Source organism: Takifugu rubripes, chromosome 9 (assembly GCF_901000725.2).
Source record: "Takifugu rubripes chromosome 9, fTakRub1.2, whole genome shotgun sequence".
NCBI lineage: Eukaryota > Metazoa > Chordata > Actinopteri > Tetraodontiformes > Tetraodontidae > Takifugu > Takifugu rubripes.
Window position 1 is genome coordinate 14,934,687 of NC_042293.1, and position 20,080 is coordinate 14,954,766.

Below are 20,080 nucleotides of genomic sequence, written 5' to 3' on the forward strand. Positions count from 1 at the left end.
ACAGTAAAATAAACAGTAAAACTGGTGAAGCTGCTGGTGTGAAACAGCGTTTGGAGAACGAAGGAGAAGCAGCACGGAGCAGAAGATAACGAAGGTTTATTAATCAACGTATGTACAGGAAACAGAAACTCGAGGCTGGTGCCTGCGGAGGGAGCGTAGGTGGCAACAAAGGAACCTTTATGGGACACGAGGAACCTGGAAGGTGAGGAGCTAAAGAACAGGACAATGATTGGTCTCCAACGGAAACACTGCCCATCTCCCCGTAACCTTGACGACCACGCCGTGACCCAGAGTACCGACAGGTGAGAGCCGGCGGCCTCTACGGCGACCTGAAAACAGCCGAAACACCGATACACTCTAAACATGGATAGCAGCAGGTTGGTTTTTCCTCTTCTTCACGAACATTTTGGCAAGTGTGGCACGCCGCCCTCGAAGTGCTCCGGCCGGTTGGGCCCCCTGGTTCCCCCAGGCGCTCCACAGGCAGTAAGGTGCACGCCGCCAGGGCAAGTACATTCACGCTGAGGAGCCTCCGCGGAGAGAAGTGCAGAGACGTCAATGCAACCTCCAGGAACCACAGGTGGAGGACAGGTACGACCGGGACAGGTACGACCGGGACAGGTACGACCGGGACAGGTACGACCGGTACCGTCGGAGAACAGCCCCCCCGTCTGGGCGGTGCTGACTGGACTGTAGCGTCCATTGAGATGAGGTTCTGTTCAGTGTGATTAACAGTTTGAACACGTGCAGGGGCCCGGCCCCGCGAGCAGGCGGCCCCTCCCCTCAGAGAGCGCCGGGTCCGACCAGCCCCCCCAGTCTCAGTAGATGGTGAGGCTGACCGACCGGTTTATCTTCTTGCCGATGAGCCTGGTTGTTCTGGGGTTGGACTGGAGGGTGGAGCGGGTCAGGACCCTGTCGGTGGACAGAACCTTCTCCTCGGCGGCGGCTCGAGCCAGCTGGGCCTTCTTCAGCTCCCTGAGAAGAACCGGAGACACATCAGGAACCGGAAAATGGGTCAACAATAAAGCAGGTCGAGCCGAGGAACACTCACTTCTGGAGCAGCGCGTTCTTAAACTTCTCTGCGTTGAGCTCGATTCTGAGCTGGTCGGCGCTCATCCGGGCAGCGGTGAGGAGCACCGGGTGTTTGATGAGGTCGGACGCCGACGGCCGTCTGCTCGGGTCGGGGTGGATCATCAGCTGAGGGCGTTAAAAACATACAGATCCAAGTTTTAAAAGAGTAAAACGCTGAGTTGGGATGTTGTCAGCTGGGTGGGCGCTCACCTTGAGAAGGCCGAGGAAGTCCTGGGACAGCACCTGGGGGATGGGCGGGAGTTTGCCCTGTCTGATCTCGTGCCATTTGTCTCCATTGGTGGGAAGAGGCTCCGCCCCCGAAGCGCTGATGACAGTGAGGGCCAGGGCGAAGACGTCCGCCTTTGTTAAGTTACTGTAGTCCTAAAACAGAAGCGAGCGACACGTTTGCTCACGTGACGCCTTCAACATGTTGGGAGATGTTTTGGGGAGAGTGCACAAACCTCCTGTAAAACCTCGTTGGCGAGATATCTGCTGTCCCCTTCCTCCACCTGAGGGTTATTCGCCCGCGTCACATGACCGAGATCACCTGGTTTAGGGAGAAGATTAAACACCGATTCCCTCCGAGAAGCCACAAACACACAGAAGCAACGTACCGATCTTGTAGACCACGCTGGTGGTCAGCCCGTCCTCCTCCTCGCAGTCGTCACAGCTGGGAACCGACTTCCGGGAAATAAAGATGTTGCCTGGGTGGGGAAGGTCGGGCCGGTTAGATTTACAGGATTCTGATGCTGGCGGCGGCAGAAGTGCTGAATACTCACTGGGCTTGATGTCCATGTGGACCAGGGAGGTGGAGTGGATGTACTTGAGTCCTCCAGCAACTTGAAGCAGCAGGTCTTTCAGCTCCAGCTCCGATAAATAACTGAGCCGCCTGTAGTTCTCCGCGATGACGTCGGACAGCGTGCCGCCGTTGCAGTACTCGTTCTGAATGAGCATGTGGTCGTCCTCGGCCCAGGCCGAGTAATAGCGGACCACGTGGGGGTGCTGGCCCAGAACGGCGTGGGCATACACCTCCCGCAGGGCGTTCTGCCTGTGGAGGGGGGGGAACAGAGGCTTTTAATTAAGAGCCGCCTCAGGGGAGATCTGTGCTCAAGAGGAACGATCCAAACAGCCTCTCTAATAAACAAAGTTCACCCGTTTACCAGTCTAGCTGTGGAGCCCGCAACTCCTACTTACTCGTCTACTGATCCCGCAAGAGGCTTCTTTGACCTCTTGATGGCGTAGATGCAGCCGTCGAGTCTTTTTACGCACTTAAAGACGGCGCCAAACTCCCCGCAGCCGATCTTCTCCAGCTCCAGGAACTCTGAGGCGTACCTGGACATCATGTTGCTTTCCATCATGGTGATCCTCTGGCAACAGAAGCATTCAGAACGTCAGAACAGTTTCTTACTGAGAGAAAGTGTCACACAACGCGAGCGTGGCGTCACCTTTGACGGCGGCAGGACCTCCTCCTCACCATCACCATCACTGGCCTCCATGTCTTCACCACAAGAGCTGAAAGGTGCGAGAACAGAGCTGAAGTTTGCATTCGAGCCAGCAGGGGGCGCCACGGGCCCATGGCAACAGGTCGCCAGGAACCACGAGGTCTTGGTTCTCAGCCAAAACTCGCATCAACGGTTCTAACGAAACCGACTCCATCAACAATGGTTCGGCAAAGGTTCGACAGGTGACGTGCGACACCGTGAGCACCGCAAGGCCACGGACAAACTTACTCGTTCCAGTGCGATCGTTTCCGGTTGATCCTTTGCTGCGTGACGGACTGGATGAGGAGGGAGTCGGGTGTGAAGGGGTTAAAGTTGACCTGGGGGGTCTGCTGTCGTCTGCTGCCGTCTGTGGTCGACTTCCCCGAAGCCTCCACATTCTTGAAGAGGGCAACTCTCCGGCTGGACGAGCCGGTGCTGCCTCTGGCCCGGGACAAGAGGCTCTGGAAGGGACGCACGACAGTGAAGCGCCGACCAAAACAAACAAACCAACCAACTAACCAAACAAACAAGGCATTTCTAATCGGGGTAAAGACACGAGGTCAGGGGTGCAAGGGTGCAGGGAAACGCTGTTAATGATCGCAGACGTGCCGGGACATGAAAACAGGTCACCCTAGTGAACCCGGGGATTACGCAACACTCCGACTCGAAGTGGGTCGTTATGAATGACCTGGTTTAGTTTAGCAGCACCCGACAGAGGGAATATCACCATAAACGCGGGTTTCATGCTGGCTAATACAAACCTTTGGTGTGTGCGGCGTGTCAAAAAGTCTGAGTTTCCTGAAGGTTTTATGCGGAGGCGTGTCGGGGCAGTCCGGCACCGGGGAGCTGGAGCCCTCTCCCTCGTCCTGGGTGTAGGGTCGCTCCGGGGAGCCTCTGTAGAGACGGGAGGCCTTCCTCGGTGATGGCGAGCAGTTGGAGAAACTGACGCTGCTCCTCGGCGACTGCAGGTGGGCCGGTGAGCCCAAACTCTCCTCGTCCCAGAGCTCCACGTCGTCGTCCCCCCCGGACTGGTTCAGCGGGCTGCTGCTGCCCTCCAGGCGCTTGCCGGCGGGGCTCCGTCGCGCTGGCACCGGTGAATCAATCTCGGTGAAGCCGGACTCCCCCCCGGTGCTGTTGTGAACATCGTCGATGAGGTCGTCCTCCCCGTCGCTGGACGCGAACTGTAACTTCTGGCGAATCGGTCGAGACCTGGGGGAAGGGGGTCCGTGTCGATGGCGACCGTAGCCCGACATACTCCGCACTTAAACTCCTGAAAAAAGTCACGCGGCTCAACCCCCGCTACAAATAAAGTGCTGTCCGTCACAAAAAAGGCACTTTTTGCTACCTTAGGAAGGTATTTAGTCAAAACTTCAAAAACCGCTCGGGAAAACTCCTACACGCCCATTTAACGCTAAAATGGCTGTGGGCTAACCTTAGTTAACTTAGCGTTCCTCCCGTCCCGCAGTCGGTCTGGAGTTCGAAACAAGCCCCAAAGTAGCGGCTCCAGCCCCGGGTCGGTGTCAGGCGGCGACTCGGTGACACAGAAACGCGTCTTTCCGCAGAAAATGCCGCGTCAATGTTTACAACAAAGTTTGAATGAGTTCGCAACTATCTTCTTCCTATCACGCGCGTGGCAAAGGACTTCCCGCGACCGTTGGTCACGTGGCCCCGTGCGGCCAATCACAGAGCACCTTGGAATTTTGAAAGATGGGCGTCCCGGAGAGGATTCGCGAAGCGTTACGTCGACGCTGATTGGCGCGGACGTGTCCGTCATGTGACCCCCGTGTTGGACACGTCCGGACGTGCCCCCGGCGCGACCCACGCACGAATGATCGATTCTGTGCGTTTGTGTTTACGGTTTCCACACAGGAGCCCGAGGGAAAGGTGGAGAGAAACCCCACATTTCAACACACTCCGTTCGGACAGAAGCGACTAATAAGGACCTTATTTGGAGTGGATGCGGGTCATGACGCCATAAAGGAGCAAACGCTGCCTTAAATCGATGCCAAAGGCTTGGAAGGGGGATGAAAGGATCATTTGTGCTGTTCCAAGTATCTCAGTCACTTTTGAAAGACTACTTACATGTTTTTGTGCATGTAAGAAGCAACTCTTGAACTCTTCAAACACCAAAACCTTAATTAATTTTTTTTTTTATCAGAAATAGTATTAGCTGTACACTGCATCACATTTAGAGAGCATCTTTATCCTCTCCCTTCATTTTGGTTGAGGGACAAAAAGCATAGCGCAACTCCAGTTATCAAAATCCTATTTACAAATAAAAGCTAAAGTTCTTTAAGACAAAGACGCAGCGGAAGACTCCAGATCTCTCTGTCAGTGATAGTCCTTTTGAGATGCGTGTTTTTTAAATTACAGTCCAAAGTTCATCAATCCTCCAGGCCCGGTGACTCTCCCTGCTGTATACTCGATGCTATTCTGATGGCTTCTTCCAGGGAAGGCTGCTCGCTGAGCTGCAGGAAAGAGGAAGGAAAAACGAGTGACAAACTGATCAACACCTGATCAAAATGTCTCATTTAATCTATTTACTCAGCCACACTGTTACAACAACAGCAGCCCCGACTGTGACAAACATGAGGTCAGTTTCTGTGACGAGGGAAACATTTACATGATAAAAAGAACAAAAGCCTTTTAACTCGGAGGAATTTAACCTTCGAGGAGTGTGAGTTAGGGTGTTGTAACTTTCCTACTATCAACCATAAACACACTGTACATTCTATTTAGTGGAAAAACACCCGAACAATAGTTTTTATTTTGGCAATAATTAAAGGCCAACACTGGAGACGCTACTGGGCTCGATATTAAACCACAGGTAAAGTGCTGGTTAACTCTCAGGTCCCATTGATCCCTGAACAAACGCATCAGCAGGGGGTGACAGCACCTGCACACCCCCAGGATCCCCACCCACCCACCCGTGATTACCTGTTAAAGTTTAAACAGGGTTTCACAGGGTGGGACCTGGGGAGGGGTCGCCCTTAATGACAGAAACTCCTCCCAGTATCGAGCCAAAAGGCTGGTTTTTGTGGAGGGAGTGCAGCAGGTTGAGATCAATAACACATCTATAACCGAGTAATTTAACTCATTGTTTAACACCCAAAACTCATTTTGGGTATTCCACATCATGGCGACACAGGTGTGCCTCTGGGTGTCAGTCAACCCACCTGAACTGCGATGTGAGTACCGTTGGAGGTGGCAAATAACGTGACCGGATGACCCTGGTCCTGGTTGTACACCGCCGTCTCCTCTACGGTTTGGAACGAGGCCATGTCAGGAGCCATGATGGCCACCTGAGGGAGACAGAGGTACGCTCGTCAGCTGGTGCCCTGATCACAAGTGGCCAGTTTTCCTTCACCACTGGCACATTTTCAGGAGGACCGCTCACCTGTTCATCTGTACCGTCCGCCGTTACCATGGTGACGGAGTGAGCTCCTTGCGTTGCCAGTTCGTGAGCTGGGATGGTTATGGTGGTGCCTTCTTGGGTTACCATGGTGATCGTGCCCCCCATGGCCTGCAGGTCTGCCTCAGAGATACTGACCTAAGAGAACAACGGTGCGTTCGGTGCCAGAGGAAATCGCAGCGCCGCGGGCTGGAGCAGACTCATGCTGCACTCACTTTTTTACACACCATCCTAAAACTAAAGGGATCAATAAAGTACTCTTGAAAACATTCAGGCGATGGCTGACAACTCACACGGTGGGTTTGTTGGCAGGTTAATTTCTTTATTTAAACTAGTTCTAGTGAAATAACTGACGTTTTTAGTTCTATTTTGGGCTGCGACTCTCATGACCACACCAGTGATTCCATTACCTGCTGTTGAGTACCATCTTCCTGCGTTACCAAGGCAACGTGCTGCTGACCCACCAGGTCCGAGCTGTCCACAGGAACCTGCTCGGAACCAGAGTCGTCTGCTTCCAGAACCGCTGCAGAGTAGCCGACGTTGGGGTCGTCGATGGCGTCTGAGCAGAGAATCACAGTTTCAGCCCAAAACCTTCATAGGTCACTTCCTGTTCTTTGGGAGAGCTCCTCCTACTCTGCGGCTCAGCTACAAATGAACAAGCTGAAACGTTAACTTTCTCATCGCCCGCTGCACTGACCTGCAGGGGGCTCGAAATAGGCCTCCTGCTCCTCCTCGATGGGCTCCGTGTCGTTGTGGGCCGTGCGCTTGTGCATGGCGAGCGTTGAGATCTGCTTGTAGGTCTTCCCACAGTGGTTGCAGTTGTACGGTTTGCAAGGCGTGTGGACCACGTGGTGCTTGTAAAGGCTGGAGTATTCTGTGAAGCGCTTCTGGCAGCCGGGCACCGTGCACACGTACGGTTTCTCACCTGGGGGGCCGAGAAGGTTCTGCCGTCAGAACTATTCAAGCATTAATGCAACACTGTCCTGCTCTGAAGCCTAAAGCCACAGACTCGGCCTGCAGGACCGACCCGTGTGAATCCTCATGTGGTTCTTGTAGTTTGTGGCGCTGGCGAAGGACCGTCCGCAGCTGGGCTCGGAGCAGTAGTACGGCCGCTCCCCGGTGTGTGTCCGGATGTGGACTTTTCGGATGTTGGAGGTTGTAAACGACCTTCCGCAGCCTTCGATCGGACATTTGAAAGGTTTCTCCCCTGCAGAAGAGTGAAAAGTTATCGAGACGAAGGCGGCGACCGGAGCGTTTCAACACGACTGTTCCTCAACACGTGCCTGTGTGAGTCCTCGTGTGCTTCTGAAGGTCTCCAGATGTTTTGAAGGACTTGCAGCAGTTCAGCTCCTGGCATCTGTACGGCTTCTCCCCCGTGTGTGTGCGTGAGTGGCTCTTCAGTCCGTATCCTGAAACCATCGGCAGCTACGATCACTTCTGCACCATCACGTGTTATTAAAGAACTTATCATCGTTTCAGCTAGAACCAAAAGTACCGGTGGCAAACTTCTTCCCGCAGCCAGGAAAGTCGCAGACGTAGGGTTTGTCCCCCGTGTGGGAACGCTCATGAACCTGTGAGGGAAGCACCACGTCAGAACATGCAAAGGTGGCTCAGAACGGCAGTGCGAGCTCCTAGCTGGCGCTGACCTTCAGGTGGTGAGCGGTGGTGTACAGCTTCCCACAGCCCTCATATTCACAGCGGAAAGACTTCTCACCCACATTGGTGCTCCGTGACTGCCTGTTGTCTTGATCTTGTAACACAATCTGTTGGAAAGAGCATTAAACGGAGTCAGTACTGGAGTCAGAATGTTAAACACAAAGGTACCAGCGACGCCTAATCAGGACTCTACCCGCATGTGGACGCCATTATCTGCTTCCGCTCTGCTGTAAGAGCCCAGCTGGTTTTCTATGCTCTCCACCTGTCAGTCAGGGTGAAGGACGCCTCACATTAGACCACACGGCTTCACAATCATCAACATTTTTTCAAACGAAGCCCTAAAAGTATCACAATTGCGAGTTAGTTAAACTATTGTTTCCGGTTGATACCTTGGTGGCGTACTGCTCCAGCACGCTGATGGTCTCCGGGTTGAGACCTGTAGCGTCCGCCTGCAGGTCGGCGATGGTGCCGTCAGCCTGGATGGCCAGGATGGTGTTGGACTGGGGCATGTGGACCGTGTGCTGAATGTAAGCAGTGCTTCCATCCTCCAGCTGCACCTCCTGGAGGCCGCTCTGATCATACGTCTCTGCACAGACGAGTTCATCCAGCAAAGGTGAAGAAAAAAGAAAAAGAGGGATTCCGTTATATTATTGAATTAAAGCTCTTTATTCACCAGAGGTCTGAATTATTTGGAGGATTAAACATGGTGTTAGATATAGAACCGATGGCCTCTAATAGACATTAGGGATTTATTTAAGACTTCAAAGGAAAGAGAGGGAGGTCTTGTGATGGAGGAACATCTCTGACCTTTGGGTGTGTGAATGTAGGCCGTTGTTCCATCTTCCAGCTGAACTGTTTGTCCGTCCTCCAGCTGTAAACTGTCCCCTCCTGCAACAGAGAAAACATTATTTCTCCAGGACCCTCAGCTGAGCTTTCTGCATATCTGCATGTGTGGTTTCAGGCTGTGCAATATTGGGAAACACATAACGCTTTGTTTGATTTCTGCTAGGTAAAAAAAAAAGGGGAATCTGGTGTGAACATGGATCTGTCTCCATCCAGAAGTACATTTACCAGCTTTAGGCATGGACACATGCTGGACATAGGCAGCAGAACCATCCTCCAGCTGGATCACCTGGCCATCCATGATCTGCCCATCTGAAAAGGAAGCTTTGGAATCGTGCTGAATGTACGCAGTGGAGCCATCTGCAAGAGTGACAGCCTGCAAGCTGACCGTGTCCATGCTCTCCATCTGATCGCCATCTGGGAGGAGTGGACATAATGTTACTTTGAGATGAAAAATCACACTGCAAAAACCTTCATGTTGTGGCAATAATAGGAGCTACATGCTCATCTTCACCTACACATTACTGGGAAAACAAAAAACACACGCAGGGCATCATTTATTTTAACATCAACCACATAATCTCAGCTTTTATTCATAAAATGTATGTCCTGTACACACACCTGCCCAAGTTAAACTGTTGTTATACTAGTTATGTAGTGATTCCAACACAAATGGGCTTTTTCATTCTAGATTTACAGTGTTGCTGCTGCCAGTCGGGCTTATTGAGAGGATTGTGGGTCAGTAGATCGACTGACCTGCAACAGTCACGGCCTCCGTCAGACACAGCGTGACCGGCTGCCCATCTGCATCATGAAACTCAGCCATTCCCTGCGAGTCCCGGTTTATCTGGGCCAAGAGCATGCTTCAGCTGCTGGAGACACACAACACAGTTCAGAGTGAAGGAAGAACGACGAGCGCGTGGCAGAGATGTTTAAAAACAGGATAAAAATCATCCCTGGATCCACGTTCATGCACATGAATGGCAGGTGGACCAGGGCAGCATGTCGCTACACACACGCCTACAAACCCATAACTGGAAAAGTGCAGATCCCCCCCAAGCAGGTGATCCCCCACATATTGGGAAGCACTGCTTTAATCAAGGATCTTTTCTGGAACTTCACTAAACTGTAAGTATCTTGGCCCATCACCAATATTTCCCAGAAACGTCATTAAAATCCATTCATAAGTTATTTTGCTAAAAGTAAAAGCCACAGACTGTCCCATAACCTGGACAGAGGAAGATCAAAGTTGCTCTGGAACCTTTAACGAGGCCAATAATCAATCACCTTCATCTTTGGCCTATTTGCATCTCCTGAAAACTTCATTAAAATGGCTTTAAAAGCCTTTTAATTATTTTGCTAGACTGATAAAACTTGACCTATCCTGGAGGAAACTTAAGATGACTGAAGTCAGGGTGAATTATGACTTCATGTGAAAAATCAGAGGTGCAAAATTATGTATTAGATTAAAATCAAGCATATTTGTCTTTTTATTGGTTTTTAAGTTACGGAAGACAAGACACACAACTCGGCTCATTTCTGTAAATTAAATATCTCGCTATCAATTAAAGCACTTTCAACCTTCGCAGTCGTAAATCAACTATGATTTAACGCGAAGCACCAAATAAAAGAAAGTTAAAACTTTGACATCTTCATGCTTTGGCGCTTATCTGTTTGAATATAGCATTTGGGGCTAGCTAGCTAGCTAACAGCAACTTCCCGTATTGGTCGGTTGGTCTAATATGAAACAATATCTGCGAGTAACCAGTGCATGTGTGCAGTATTTGGAGGTTGGTAACGGTCGGTCAGCGCGATGACACCAAAGTTACAAGTCAAACAACAGTGGCAGGAGTGAAATATGACACAAAGCGGCGGCTAGCCGCCATGCTAATAGCCGTGCTAACTACTCGACCAAGTGCTGTCACTTTTCAGCGCTTGTTGAAAAACGGTGTTTAAGATCATTTGAAAGCGGAGAACATCTCCCCAAGCTGGTGTTTCAGGCGCAAAAAGACTGTGGCCGCAGGAAAAGCGAGCTAGCTGCCCCCAACGGCAGCTGTCGGTTTCCTCTAAATAGCGACGCAGTTATGAAACAAAACGGGGAATCCATGAGCTAATTAATGATAACATAAGCATTTTGACTCGGCGACTGTCCGTTTCATTTCCAGTTAGACCACCAGTCCCCTTCTTTATTTGTTGCCCGCTGCAGCGCTGCCTTCTCCCTCCCAGAGATGGCTGTGGGAATAATGCATACTGGGTAAAAACCAATTTATATACGAACCTCCGCTCTGAAAATTTCCAACAATTCCTCCTGTTCGACCACCATGCACCAGTGCAGGAAACGCTTCGTGGAGCCCAACCCCCGGGAACATGTATGACAGCAGCCTGAGGCCGCCTATCAGTGATCCTGACGCGCTGATTGGCCGACGAGCCCCGCGCTCCTGCTCCTATTGGCTAACCGCGTCCAAATCAAGCGACCGTTTGTCTTATTCATGTTCCGGGGCCCCACACAGACGCCATTCCGCGTCAGTTTTCGTATTGTCCTGGGGTTTAGACTGAAAATGCTCCGCTTACGGGAAGAAGTAAATGTATAAACTTCAAATATCGGTGGCAGCAAAATGACGCTGTCAGTCCGAATCCACGCCGAGCCCCAGGATGCGCCAGGACCAGTTACCGAGCGACATAAACAGCCACATGTGTGGCGACTGGTCGGCATCCATGTTGAAAACAAGGTCGTGTGGGAAAAAAGGGGGGAATCTGGGCAATGCAGTGAAGAGAGACTGGGAGGAGAGACTGGGAAGAGAGGGACTGGGAGGAGAGACTGGGAAGAGAGGGGAGGGACTGGGAGGACAGACTGGGAAGAGAGGGACTGGGAAGAGAGGGAAGGGACTGGGAACAGAGACTGGGAAGAGAGGGACTGGGAGGAGAGACTGGGAAGAGAGGGAAGGGACTGGGAACAGAGACTGGGAAGAGAGGGACTGGGAGGAGAGGGGAGAGACTGGGAAGAGAGGCTGAACACAAAATCATGGCTCAAAGATTGAACCCTTATTTTCTGGGTTTTTCCTCTTAATGGTTTATTAAAGCAACAAGCGCCTGTTGTTGCCAGGGCAACTGCGTTTATGGGTGAGGAATCATTTACAGCTGTAACAAACAAAATAAAAAGGGAATAATCCTGTATGATTATGAATAAAACAATAAAGAAACGACTGAGGTGCAACAACATTATTGGTTTGTTATTAGCTGCCCTTGTTAATTAACATATTACATGTTTAGAACTGATTAGAATTTAAGTTAGGTTTGCTAAGTTTCTCTCTTTTTTAATTTAAGAGCCTTTTGTGACACTGATCAAATGATCCGGGTGCAGCTTCCAGAGAAAATCCTGGAAACGTTCAGATTAATTACATTGATTAATTACATGAGGAGAAATTAGAGATGGTGAAAGAGTTCAAATCAAACTAAGATGGTTCTCAGGAACCTGCTGTTTTTATATTGTGTACAGTGAGTTCACCATGGTAACAGTGTTTGGCAGCGCATGACCAGCTGACAGGCAGGCCTCTCCTGTCCTGTCTCCATGGTAACCACCATCAACAGGGAGGCGAGGTCGCGGACAACAGTCGGACTGCAGGTAAAGTTAACTGTCCCGTTAAAGTTTAAATGTAATAAAAATTGTCCTTTTGTCCCAGTTTCTTTGAGGAACGAGGTTGTTTTTGAGATGTTTGAATGTGGGCGGGAGGTCCAGCATAAACGACCGGTGGATACACCCCAGGATGTGGTTAGGGCGGACCGGGCTGGCTCCACTGGTTCTGGGCGAGCGAGGCTGCAGCATCACGTTTGTCCTGGACACCTCGGAGAGGATGAAAGCTGTTCTGGGCTCAGTTAAACGGCTGCTGATCCAGGCGCTGCAGACAAAAGCCTCAACTGGGGACTCCACGTTCAACCTCGTGACCTTCTCACACACAGTGAGGCCGAGTCGAACGATGCACAACATACACGATATAGAGTCTGAATATTTTACACTAATGTGCAGACATGTCACCTGAAAAGAACATTTCCAGCTCCTGAGTTGTGTAGCAGTCAAATTAAGAGTGAGAATGTTTACCTGTGTTTCAGGTGAGCTGCTGGTCCCACCACATGCTCCTCTGTGCTCCTGACAGCGTTTACCTGGCTCTGTCCTGGATACACGCCATCAGATGCAGCCCCGGCGACGCCGACCTCTTGGCGACCCTGAGCGTGGTCTTCTCTGACCGCGGCTGTCACGCTGTGCACCTGCTGTGCACGGACCTCAGCGACCATCCGGAGGCCGTGCTGACGGCCCTGCCCGCGCTGGCTGCTGGGAGGCCGGTGAACATCTTCTACCTGCAGGTCTCACATCAAACGGACCGCGGCAGGACCGCAGACTACCTGCAGCGGCTCACTCTGGCCACCGGGGGGCGCTGCTACGCGATTCCAGTCTGCTTCCATGGAGAACTGAAGGAGGTTTGTCTGAGTTACCAACACGGCAGGAGTGAAATCGTTCAATAGACACACACATATGTGTGTGTGTGTGTGTGTGTGTGTGTGTGTGTGTGTGTGTGTGTGTGTGTGTGTGTGTGTTCAGGTGATTCCTCTGAGTGTCGTAGAGAACCACGAATCATCGACATCCGCCCGTTCCTTCTTAATTGAACATGAGCCGCTCAGGTTGTTTTCCTTTTTCTTCTGTACAACGATGTGTAGTGACAGTCACATCACAGCAGGAGGCGTCTGGGTTCGAGCTCTAGTTCTTGTTTTGACCACCAGGTGCAGTCTGGGTAATATTCTCAGCCCTGGTACTTCGGACACGTTGACCGTTGAGTTCTTTCCTGGAGGCCGAGTTCTGGCCCGGAGGCAGGGGGACGGCTTCTACTACCTGGGCACAATAATAGAGCAAGTCCAGGTAAAAGAATGGCACAGGTGTGATGACACAGTGTTGCTGTTGTCACGGTGACGCCATCTTCCTGTGTGTACAGACTCCGGGCTGCGATGGCCTTTGGGTTGTTGCGTTTGACCGCCCAGTGAGTGTTTTGGGGTCCGTCCTGTCCCAGCGGCAGCTGGTCTGTTCCCTGGACATGGTGCGCCACTCCACCGCTCTCAAACACAGTCCACTACCTGGTGACGCCGTTCTGTCACCGTGGGAACCGGATGAGTGGAGATATGGTCCGGGGAGAGTGACAAAGGTCACCGCCGAGGGCAGAGACGGCAGCAAAGGTGCCGTTTGATCAGACGTCTCGTCACAAGACGCTAAAGCTTCCACGCTGTGTGATTTCTCTCCTCATTCCAGACGACTCCAGTGTCCAAGTACGGATGTGGAACACCTGCGTGCTTCACCACCAGAGTCATCTGGTTTTACCCATCTCAGCATCCCACCATGACAGAATAGTGAAGGAGCTCCTCATCTCCTCCTCTCATCGCTGCCATGTTGCTCCCTGCTGCTGCTCCGGCTCACCTGTGCGCTGGCTGCACCGCAGGTGTGACACGACAGACACATTCATCCAGCCAGACGCCTCCTCATCCTCCTCCTCGGCTCTTTGTGGAGATGAAACCAGATTAACGCGTCCTCCTGCGGAGAATCTGTTGAGTGAAGGTCAGCGTCCACCCTGGAGATACTGGAGGAGAACGGGGGCGGAGCCTCAACACAGACAGCCAGGTGAGGAGGAACCTAGATGTATTTAATTTATCGGTCCGTCACAGGTAAACGGGACTATTCGTAAATTATAAAGTATAAAAACATTAACTTTCCATTCAGAATTTATATTTAAAATATCTGTGTAAATTCTCAGTCATCCAGGTCATTGTATCCAAGGTAGTTTTCTCTGTCAACTGGACTGGGTTTCTTCTCTTGAAGACGTTTCTCCTTCTATCCAGAAGGCTTCTTCAGTTCTGAAATCGCTGGGGAGAGAGCTTGAAAATATAGCCCCTGGACCATTTGCATGCTAATGCTCTGGGTGGTCACCTGAGAGTCGTTAGCAGGGTCGTTGGTCGGGTCGTTCACCTAGTTCCAGTTGAGGTGTCTCCCCTTTGTCTGCTGGGTCACATGGTGATGAGTCACTGGGTCTCTTGGAATGGTGGGAATGTTTGTTTTGCTGTTGGAAGGAGTGGAGGACTGCATTGTATGTGGGTGATAGGAAGTGCCTCAGGCCACCACCTCTGTTTAAGGATGGTTTCTCCAATTTAACATGGATAGCTTCCTTGACCCCCCTTTCAAACCAGCGGTCTTCTCTGGCCAGTATCCTTACTTGGCTGTCCAGAAGAAGTCTTCTGGATAGAAGGCGAAACGTCTTCAAGAGAAGAAACCCAGTCCAGTTGACAGAGAAAACTACCTTGGATATATTTAAAATAGTATTTGGGATTCTTTAAATGCTCCACTTCCATCATAACGTACATTAATACGTAGTTAAATGTGGAAGTGTTTAAAGCAGGACTCTGGGTGCCTTTGACCCCCCAGGGGCCGCTCGCTGGGGGCCGTCGTCCCATCCTGCCGGCTCGGGCGTCCCGCTCCCACGGATCAGCTCCTGGGCCTCCCACAGCTCCGTGTTCCAGGTGATTCCTGCTTCCAGAGGAAAAGGAGGAAACTTGGGAGGCGTTTTCATCTCGTAAAGCAGCTTTTTACACTGGATTTTGCACAGAAGCACTTTATTTAATACTCAGGCAGATAATCTTGGATAAAATACTTGTTGAAGGTGCAATAAAGTAAAAATACAGCAGGTTCCCTCCTTAAATATTAAAAATAAAAGCAAACATAAACACAAGCAGCACCTGTCAGAAGGTAAATGATTAAAATGTTGGCTTTTGCTGTCAGAAATTGAAGGTGAGTTTAAAACTCTCTCCGGCCTTGAGGTTGACCAGCAGAGTTTGCTGCTCTGAATCCGCCACGCCAGCAGTGACGGCGTACGTTCCTGGTGGAACCCTGATGTCGAAGTCTTCGTCTGGAGACAGACCGTTCTGCCAAGACATCAGTTTTAAACTTTTTATCTTCTTTTTTTGTTTGTGAGATTTAACATAAAATAAAATAAAAGACGAGAGCCAATAAAATGTCACTAACTCTATCGCCCCCTGGTGGTGACTGGAAGTCAGGATTCTAGGTTATGGTAAGGGTGAACTCTTCAGGGAACACTCACTTTGTTGCCTGGAGCTGTTGCAGGAGTGATTTTCCCAGAAACGGGAGCCGGGTGGAACCTGGACAGGTGCCGCCTGTCTGTGTCGCTGGGCTCAGAGCAACAGCCCGACTCGTAGAACCTCTGCAGCACAGAACACGTTCACCTTTCAGCCCAACACGTCTGCAGCTGCAGCAGCCGAAAAATCCACTGACCTCACACTGACTGGTCACCTGAGCCATGGAGCCCGCCACAGCTGCAAAGACGCCCAACCTAGCGTGTGTTTTCTGCAAAAGTGAATTCAAAAAGGCTTTATTTATTTTAAAAATCTCAATGAATAACTTTATAGAAATAAATAACAAATATAGAAATATTTCACTGCATCACCCTAAATTAACAATTACAAGTTTAATGAATGGGTCACCATAGAAACGCCTTTGGTCCAGTCAGCGCCCCCTGGTGTACTGGAGGCCAGCGCCACCCCCACGTTGTTCCAGTCCACCGCCCTCCTGGTAGCCCGCTCCAGGACCTCCTGACCCAGGCTGGCGGAGCGCCGCAAAGACGAGTCGAGCCAGGTGAGACTGGCCATCAATCAGAACACCTGCAAGAAGCCCTAAATCAACCAGACAGGAGAGACCGGCGTTACGTTTGAGTTTGGTGAACTTGGTTAAAAAAATAGATATTTGGGGTAAAAAAAACTTCAACACAAAACAATAAGTTTAAAGGCATCATGCAAGCTTCCTTTTAAGTTGTTTAATTTGAAGACAATATAAAAACCCTGAAAGCCTCTTTAGCAGCAGCGCAAAGAAAAAAAACCTTTTAATCAGGTTTGATTATCATTTAAATACATCAAAATGGACACACACACACACACATATATATATATATATATATATATATATATATATATATATATATATACACACACACACATATATATATATATATATGACCTAATAATCCGTTTGCAGAAATACTTTGATATTTAGTAAAAATAAAGATTCCAAGAGAAATGCAGCGGTTTTTGCGTCACCGGGTCACGTGACATGATGACACCGCCCCTTCACGCGCTGTAGCCATCAGAGAGATTAAACTGTACCTGTCCAGCGCGAGGAAGGCGGCTCATAAATGGAAACACGAGGGGGGGCGTTACCGGCGCTTCCTACTCCGTCTCGCGCTGACGCATTTTACTGGTTTTCAAGCTTAAAATTAACAAAATTGAAAATTTTAAAACGCGGATGTTTTGCTCGGGCAACAGGAAGTGCCACGAGAAGCCACGCCCCTTAATAACACGCGGATGTGATTCGTCGAGGGCGTGGCTTAAGCTTCTCAAAAGGTTATATTTTTGCGGTTTATCGGCATTTAAAAATGTTTTAATCTAACTTACGTACGCGTTTTCCCATTTCTGTGATAACTATAAACTACAGATTGTAATTTTATTAACTTTAGGAGGTTTTAGGACTTTCTCTCAAAATGTAATACCTGTTATATCCAGTGAAATATTTTTAAGGCATCACCAAAAGATACATTTAAACAAGATGTGTTGGCACGTAACCTTTGCTGTTAAATAATACCATCACCTACTGTAAAGTTGCACTTTTGTTAGTCCAGAACGCTAATTTGAAAGTTAAAAAGTACATTTTCTGCTCACTTGTCTCCTCAGCCAAATTCTTGTGCATTAAACATTTTGAGGTGTATAAAAGCGGTTCCAAGATTTGAAAGTCTCCTATAAATTTGCAGTAACAGCCGACTCACAGCCGGTTTTGGCTCAGGACTCAAGAGCAGCACAGGTTTCATGTGGAGGCATTGAAAACAGACCAAAATTCCCCATTTACACGATTTATTCTGCAAAAACAAAGTGAGAGGAGCTCTATGCCATCAGCACGCAGGCTCCTCCAACAGCCTTGATCTTCTCCTCGGCCCGTCGGCTGAAGAACTTGGCCTTGACGATCACGGGCTGCTTGGGCAGTTTGCCTTTACCCAGAACTTTGTAGTAACCCTGCAAACACAAGGCCACACAAATTAGACCACAAACAGTGAAAATGAAGATAAAATCTCAAAACAGAAGCGGCAACAGTCCGTATAAACACATTCTTGATTAAATTCCAGTTCAATCTGAAACCCCAACAGAACAACTGGTCAAGTCCTGCAACATTCATTACAACTACAGACTTTATTCAGTCTGCACCCGGTTTCCCTGGAGACCAAACACACCAGCCTGTCCTCCAGGGACAATTTACAACCCTTCATAATCTGAAGCAGAATATGCAAACAACAGTTGGACAACAGTTGCCATCGAGGTAAAAATCTACCAAATGTAGAGAATATGGCCACTGAAGCAGGCTCACACCATGAGCATCAACAGACGTCTGCAGAAGCTCTGGAGAGACAGGAGAACGTGCACGGTGGTGACGTGCAAGCATGATTACATCGGCACAATCGTTCCTGCACCAATACAGGCACTATCCAGGAAATGGACGTTTTCCAGCAGCGCCTTCGTACGATTCAGACACAAAATCTGAATCTACTGAATCTGCACGTGACCAGACAAACGTAAGAGGTCAGAATCAAATCGCTCTCCTGAATCTGACCTGCACAGGCATCGGAAATTTATAAATATTCCACAACTCAAGTGGGATTTCTCTTGTAATCGGGGTGAAAATTGCCTCATACTGAAATTTAAAGTGTGTTGTGACAGCAAGTTAAAGGGGGATTGATGCGTTACCAGCATTAGAGGTGAACTCATCAGCAGCCTAGTTAAAACTCCTGGCACATAAAAAGCTACAATACTCTTGGTTGTGTGGACCGAGTATTTAACGTTACGTTTACAATGCAGGCTGGTACTTACAGCGCGCACGGCGTTGATGATGGGGGCAGGACCGTCCGGCTTCTTCCCATAGTTGACTCTGGTCTGCTCACTCACCAACGTCCAGAGTTTGTCCAGGTTGATGGTGGGGCAGTGAGTTGTGTTCCTCTTCAGGTGGTAGTGTCTCATACCCACCTTACCAAAGTATCCTGGATGGCTGAGAAGACACAGAACGGTCAGATATTCTCCGTTACCTTCACAGGATTTTCCAAGCTCCCGGTTACAAGTAAATGTGACACTTATTGGCCAGTAATATAATATGGACTACTGCTGGTGGTAAATGTCTCAGCACAAAAGACTATAGATCTATGTGACTAGTCAACCAGACTTCACTTTAAGGCTGGAACACCGATTTATGACGGGCCTCCATATTTAAGATATAGACAACATCTGCAGCCTTTTCTGACCAACAATACGTCTGTTGTGTTGCAGCCAACCGCTGATAAGGTTACCAAGCAACACTTTTTCCCTGTTAAGCGTACTCACTACTTATCGAAGTTGATCCTGTGGTGGTGCATGCCGCCGGCGTTACCGCGACCTCCGGGATGCTTCCTGTGTTTGCCTGCGGACACGAAGCACATCACCCCGCATGAGGAGAGCTCCTCACTGGCTCCCCAGACGTGCATTAGCCCAAACTTACCAACGCGACCGTGTCCGTGGCTCACATGTCCTCGGAGCTTCCTGGTCTTGGACGTCTTGGTGGGCTGTCAAAGAAGACATCGCTGCACGTTATCAACACTGACGACCGTCACAGCTTCCACCACATTCCGTGTAGCTAGCCTACAAGCTAGCTGGAGATCAACACACCGCCAAGTCCAACACATTATAAGCGTTGGATAGTGGCTTCATACAACGCAATAAAGTATATAAAAACAATTTATACCATCCTGCTGGAGAGAAGTCATAATTTAGAGGAAAGTCATTCTGTATAGCATAACGGGTAGCTAATGCTAACCCAACTGTATACCGGTGCATTACCAGGGCTGTAATGCTTAACAGGGACCGCACAAAAATCGTGGGGTTTTAACACCAGCAACTTCTCTTACGTGTGCAACAGGAGACAATTTATTTTATGTGGTTAAACCTTCAACAACAGACACATTATGCTAGCCGACTAACACGGTCGTGGCCCAGGAGATCCGGAGTCAGACATTCAGGGGTCCACAAATAATCAGATATATGCCATCTACGACAATAACGGCCCGTGTGGGGCGGACATGCTGTAAAACGCCATAAAATAAGGGATGGTTGTACAATCAAGCGTGGATGGCAATAGATTGAATCCACTTTCACCACACAGTCATTCATGCTAGCACCTACCATCTTGGAGGATAGTTGAAAGAGGAACGGGATTTGGAAACCTCGCGGTTTTGTTCGAGATTTTGTGTATTGCGATAAAACCGGACAGCGACACCTCGTGGCGAAGAAGAGACATTAGTCAAAACTACCGAGTTTAAATTGGGTTTAAAAGATCATTTATTCATTTATTTATTTCGATTTTCACGTTTCGTATATTACAACACCGCATATATAAAATATATAATGTAATAACATTTTAAATGGTCTCATTTATCATGATATGCTTAAATGCATTATATTCAACAGAAATTTAATTTCTTATTTTACCCACTACTAGTGGTGCTTTGCC

General features: G+C 49.4%; 5 protein-coding genes across 10 annotated transcripts; 1 reads left to right on the plus strand and 4 right to left on the minus strand.

Annotated features, from left to right (window-relative positions):
* Positions 1-76: 76 nt before the first annotated feature.
* Positions 77-4,242, minus strand: wee1 (WEE1 G2 checkpoint kinase). The gene is made up of 11 exons (XM_011607703.2): positions 3,982-4,242; positions 3,311-3,819; positions 2,799-3,010; positions 2,514-2,580; positions 2,263-2,435; positions 1,848-2,116; positions 1,683-1,772; positions 1,530-1,615; positions 1,279-1,449; positions 1,049-1,194; positions 77-972 (listed from the first exon to the last, which is right to left on the minus strand). The coding sequence occupies exons 2-11, from the start codon at positions 3,800-3,802 to the stop codon at positions 816-818; spliced, it is 1,863 nt and encodes a 620-aa protein (XP_011606005.2). The 5' UTR covers positions 3,803-3,819; positions 3,982-4,242; the 3' UTR covers positions 77-815.
* Positions 4,243-4,678: 436 nt separating this feature from the next.
* znf143b (zinc finger protein 143b) lies at positions 4,679-10,897 on the minus strand. Of its 3 annotated transcripts, none has more exons than XM_011607679.2 (15): positions 10,739-10,897; positions 9,217-9,332; positions 8,689-8,877; positions 8,425-8,505; positions 8,007-8,203; positions 7,811-7,879; positions 7,608-7,724; positions 7,457-7,532; positions 7,245-7,370; positions 6,989-7,168; positions 6,659-6,886; positions 6,372-6,520; positions 5,947-6,099; positions 5,726-5,851; positions 4,679-5,017 (listed from the first exon to the last, which is right to left on the minus strand). In XM_011607679.2, exons 2-15 carry the CDS (start codon positions 9,320-9,322, stop codon positions 4,934-4,936), a joined length of 1,881 nt encoding a protein of 626 aa, XP_011605981.1. In that variant the 5' UTR covers positions 9,323-9,332; positions 10,739-10,897; the 3' UTR covers positions 4,679-4,933.
* A 608-nt stretch (positions 10,898-11,505) lies between these two features.
* Positions 11,506-16,835, minus strand: akip1 (A kinase (PRKA) interacting protein 1). 3 transcript variants are annotated; one of them, XR_003889524.1, is made up of 8 exons: positions 15,991-16,244; positions 15,782-15,853; positions 15,591-15,710; positions 15,229-15,414; positions 14,855-15,019; positions 13,919-14,078; positions 12,557-13,342; positions 11,506-12,403 (listed from the first exon to the last, which is right to left on the minus strand). XR_003889524.1 is itself a non-coding variant. In XM_003967778.3 (5 exons), exons 2-5 carry the CDS (start codon positions 16,153-16,155, stop codon positions 15,268-15,270), a joined length of 504 nt encoding a protein of 167 aa, XP_003967827.1. In that variant the 5' UTR covers positions 16,156-16,179; positions 16,666-16,835; the 3' UTR covers positions 15,093-15,267. The 3 variants fall into 3 exon arrangements, 2 of the variants coding, with proteins under 2 accessions (XP_003967827.1, XP_029697398.1); XM_003967778.3 differs by lacking the exons at positions 11,506-12,403; positions 12,557-13,342; positions 13,919-14,078; positions 14,855-15,019 and adding an exon at positions 16,666-16,835 and having other exon boundaries at positions 15,093-15,414; positions 15,991-16,179; XM_029841538.1 differs by lacking the exons at positions 11,506-12,403; positions 12,557-13,342; positions 13,919-14,078; positions 14,855-15,019 and having other exon boundaries at positions 15,093-15,414.
* c9h11orf16 (chromosome 9 C11orf16 homolog) lies at positions 12,202-15,176 on the plus strand. Its single transcript, XM_029841537.1, has 7 exons — positions 12,202-12,416; positions 12,568-12,933; positions 13,055-13,134; positions 13,234-13,369; positions 13,443-13,680; positions 13,754-14,119; positions 14,918-15,176. The coding sequence occupies exons 1-7, from the start codon at positions 12,225-12,227 to the stop codon at positions 15,067-15,069; spliced, it is 1,530 nt and encodes a 509-aa protein (XP_029697397.1). The 5' UTR covers positions 12,202-12,224; the 3' UTR covers positions 15,070-15,176.
* A 554-nt stretch (positions 16,836-17,389) lies between the features above and the next one.
* Positions 17,390-19,840, minus strand: rpl27a (ribosomal protein L27a). 2 transcript variants are annotated; one of them, XM_003967763.3, is made up of 5 exons: positions 19,753-19,840; positions 19,073-19,136; positions 18,919-18,994; positions 18,415-18,589; positions 17,390-17,565 (listed from the first exon to the last, which is right to left on the minus strand). In XM_003967763.3, the coding sequence occupies exons 1-5, from the start codon at positions 19,753-19,755 to the stop codon at positions 17,437-17,439; spliced, it is 447 nt and encodes a 148-aa protein (XP_003967812.1). In that variant the 5' UTR covers positions 19,756-19,840; the 3' UTR covers positions 17,390-17,436. The 2 variants fall into 2 exon arrangements, with proteins under 2 accessions (XP_003967812.1, XP_011605994.1); XM_011607692.2 differs by lacking the exon at positions 19,753-19,840 and adding an exon at positions 19,316-19,337.
* Between the last annotated feature and the right edge of the window lie 240 nt (positions 19,841-20,080).

What these genes read in the sequence shown, in the direction of transcription:
- wee1 (XM_011607703.2), bottom strand. Translation starts at nt 3,802, where the DNA reads ATGTCGGGCTACGGTCGCCATCGACACGGACCCCCTTCCCCCAGGTCT. An exon ending in AAACGATCGCACTGGAACGA is followed by an intron (nt 2,581 to 2,798) that starts GTAAGTTTGTCC and finishes CGCACCTTTCAG; the next exon opens with CTCTTGTGGTGAAGACATGG. An exon ending in CCAACGAGGTTTTACAGGAG is followed by an intron (nt 1,450 to 1,529) that starts GTTTGTGCACTC and finishes CTTCTGTTTTAG; the next exon opens with GACTACAGTAACTTAACAAA.
- znf143b (XM_011607679.2), bottom strand. Translation starts at nt 9,322, where the DNA reads ATGCTCTTGGCCCAGATAAACCGGGACTCGCAGGGAATGGCTGAGTTT. An exon ending in CGGACGGTACAGATGAACAG is followed by an intron (nt 5,852 to 5,946) that starts GTGAGCGGTCCT and finishes TGTCTCCCTCAG; the next exon opens with GTGGCCATCATGGCTCCTGA. An exon ending in GTACTCACATCGCAGTTCAG is followed by an intron (nt 5,018 to 5,725) that starts GTGGGTTGACTG and finishes TCTTTCCTGCAG; the next exon opens with CTCAGCGAGCAGCCTTCCCT.
- c9h11orf16 (XM_029841537.1), top strand. Translation starts at nt 12,225, where the DNA reads ATGTGGTTAGGGCGGACCGGGCTGGCTCCACTGGTTCTGGGCGAGCGA. An exon ending in ATTGAACATGAGCCGCTCAG is followed by an intron (nt 13,135 to 13,233) that starts GTTGTTTTCCTT and finishes TTTGACCACCAG; the next exon opens with GTGCAGTCTGGGTAATATTC. An exon ending in GCCTCAACACAGACAGCCAG is followed by an intron (nt 14,120 to 14,917) that starts GTGAGGAGGAAC and finishes TTGACCCCCCAG; the next exon opens with GGGCCGCTCGCTGGGGGCCG.
- akip1 (XM_003967778.3), bottom strand. Translation starts at nt 16,155, where the DNA reads ATGGCCAGTCTCACCTGGCTCGACTCGTCTTTGCGGCGCTCCGCCAGC. An exon ending in GGACCAAAGGCGTTTCTATG is followed by an intron (nt 15,854 to 15,990) that starts GTGACCCATTCA and finishes TCACTTTTGCAG; the next exon opens with AAAACACACGCTAGGTTGGG. An exon ending in AGGTGACCAGTCAGTGTGAG is followed by an intron (nt 15,711 to 15,781) that starts GTCAGTGGATTT and finishes TCTGTGCTGCAG; the next exon opens with AGGTTCTACGAGTCGGGCTG.
- rpl27a (XM_003967763.3), bottom strand. An exon ending in CCACGGACACGGTCGCGTTG is followed by an intron (nt 18,995 to 19,072) that starts GTAAGTTTGGGC and finishes TCGTGTCCGCAG; the next exon opens with GCAAACACAGGAAGCATCCC. An exon ending in TCATCAACGCCGTGCGCGCT is followed by an intron (nt 17,566 to 18,414) that starts GTAAGTACCAGC and finishes TTGTGTTTGCAG; the next exon opens with GGTTACTACAAAGTTCTGGG.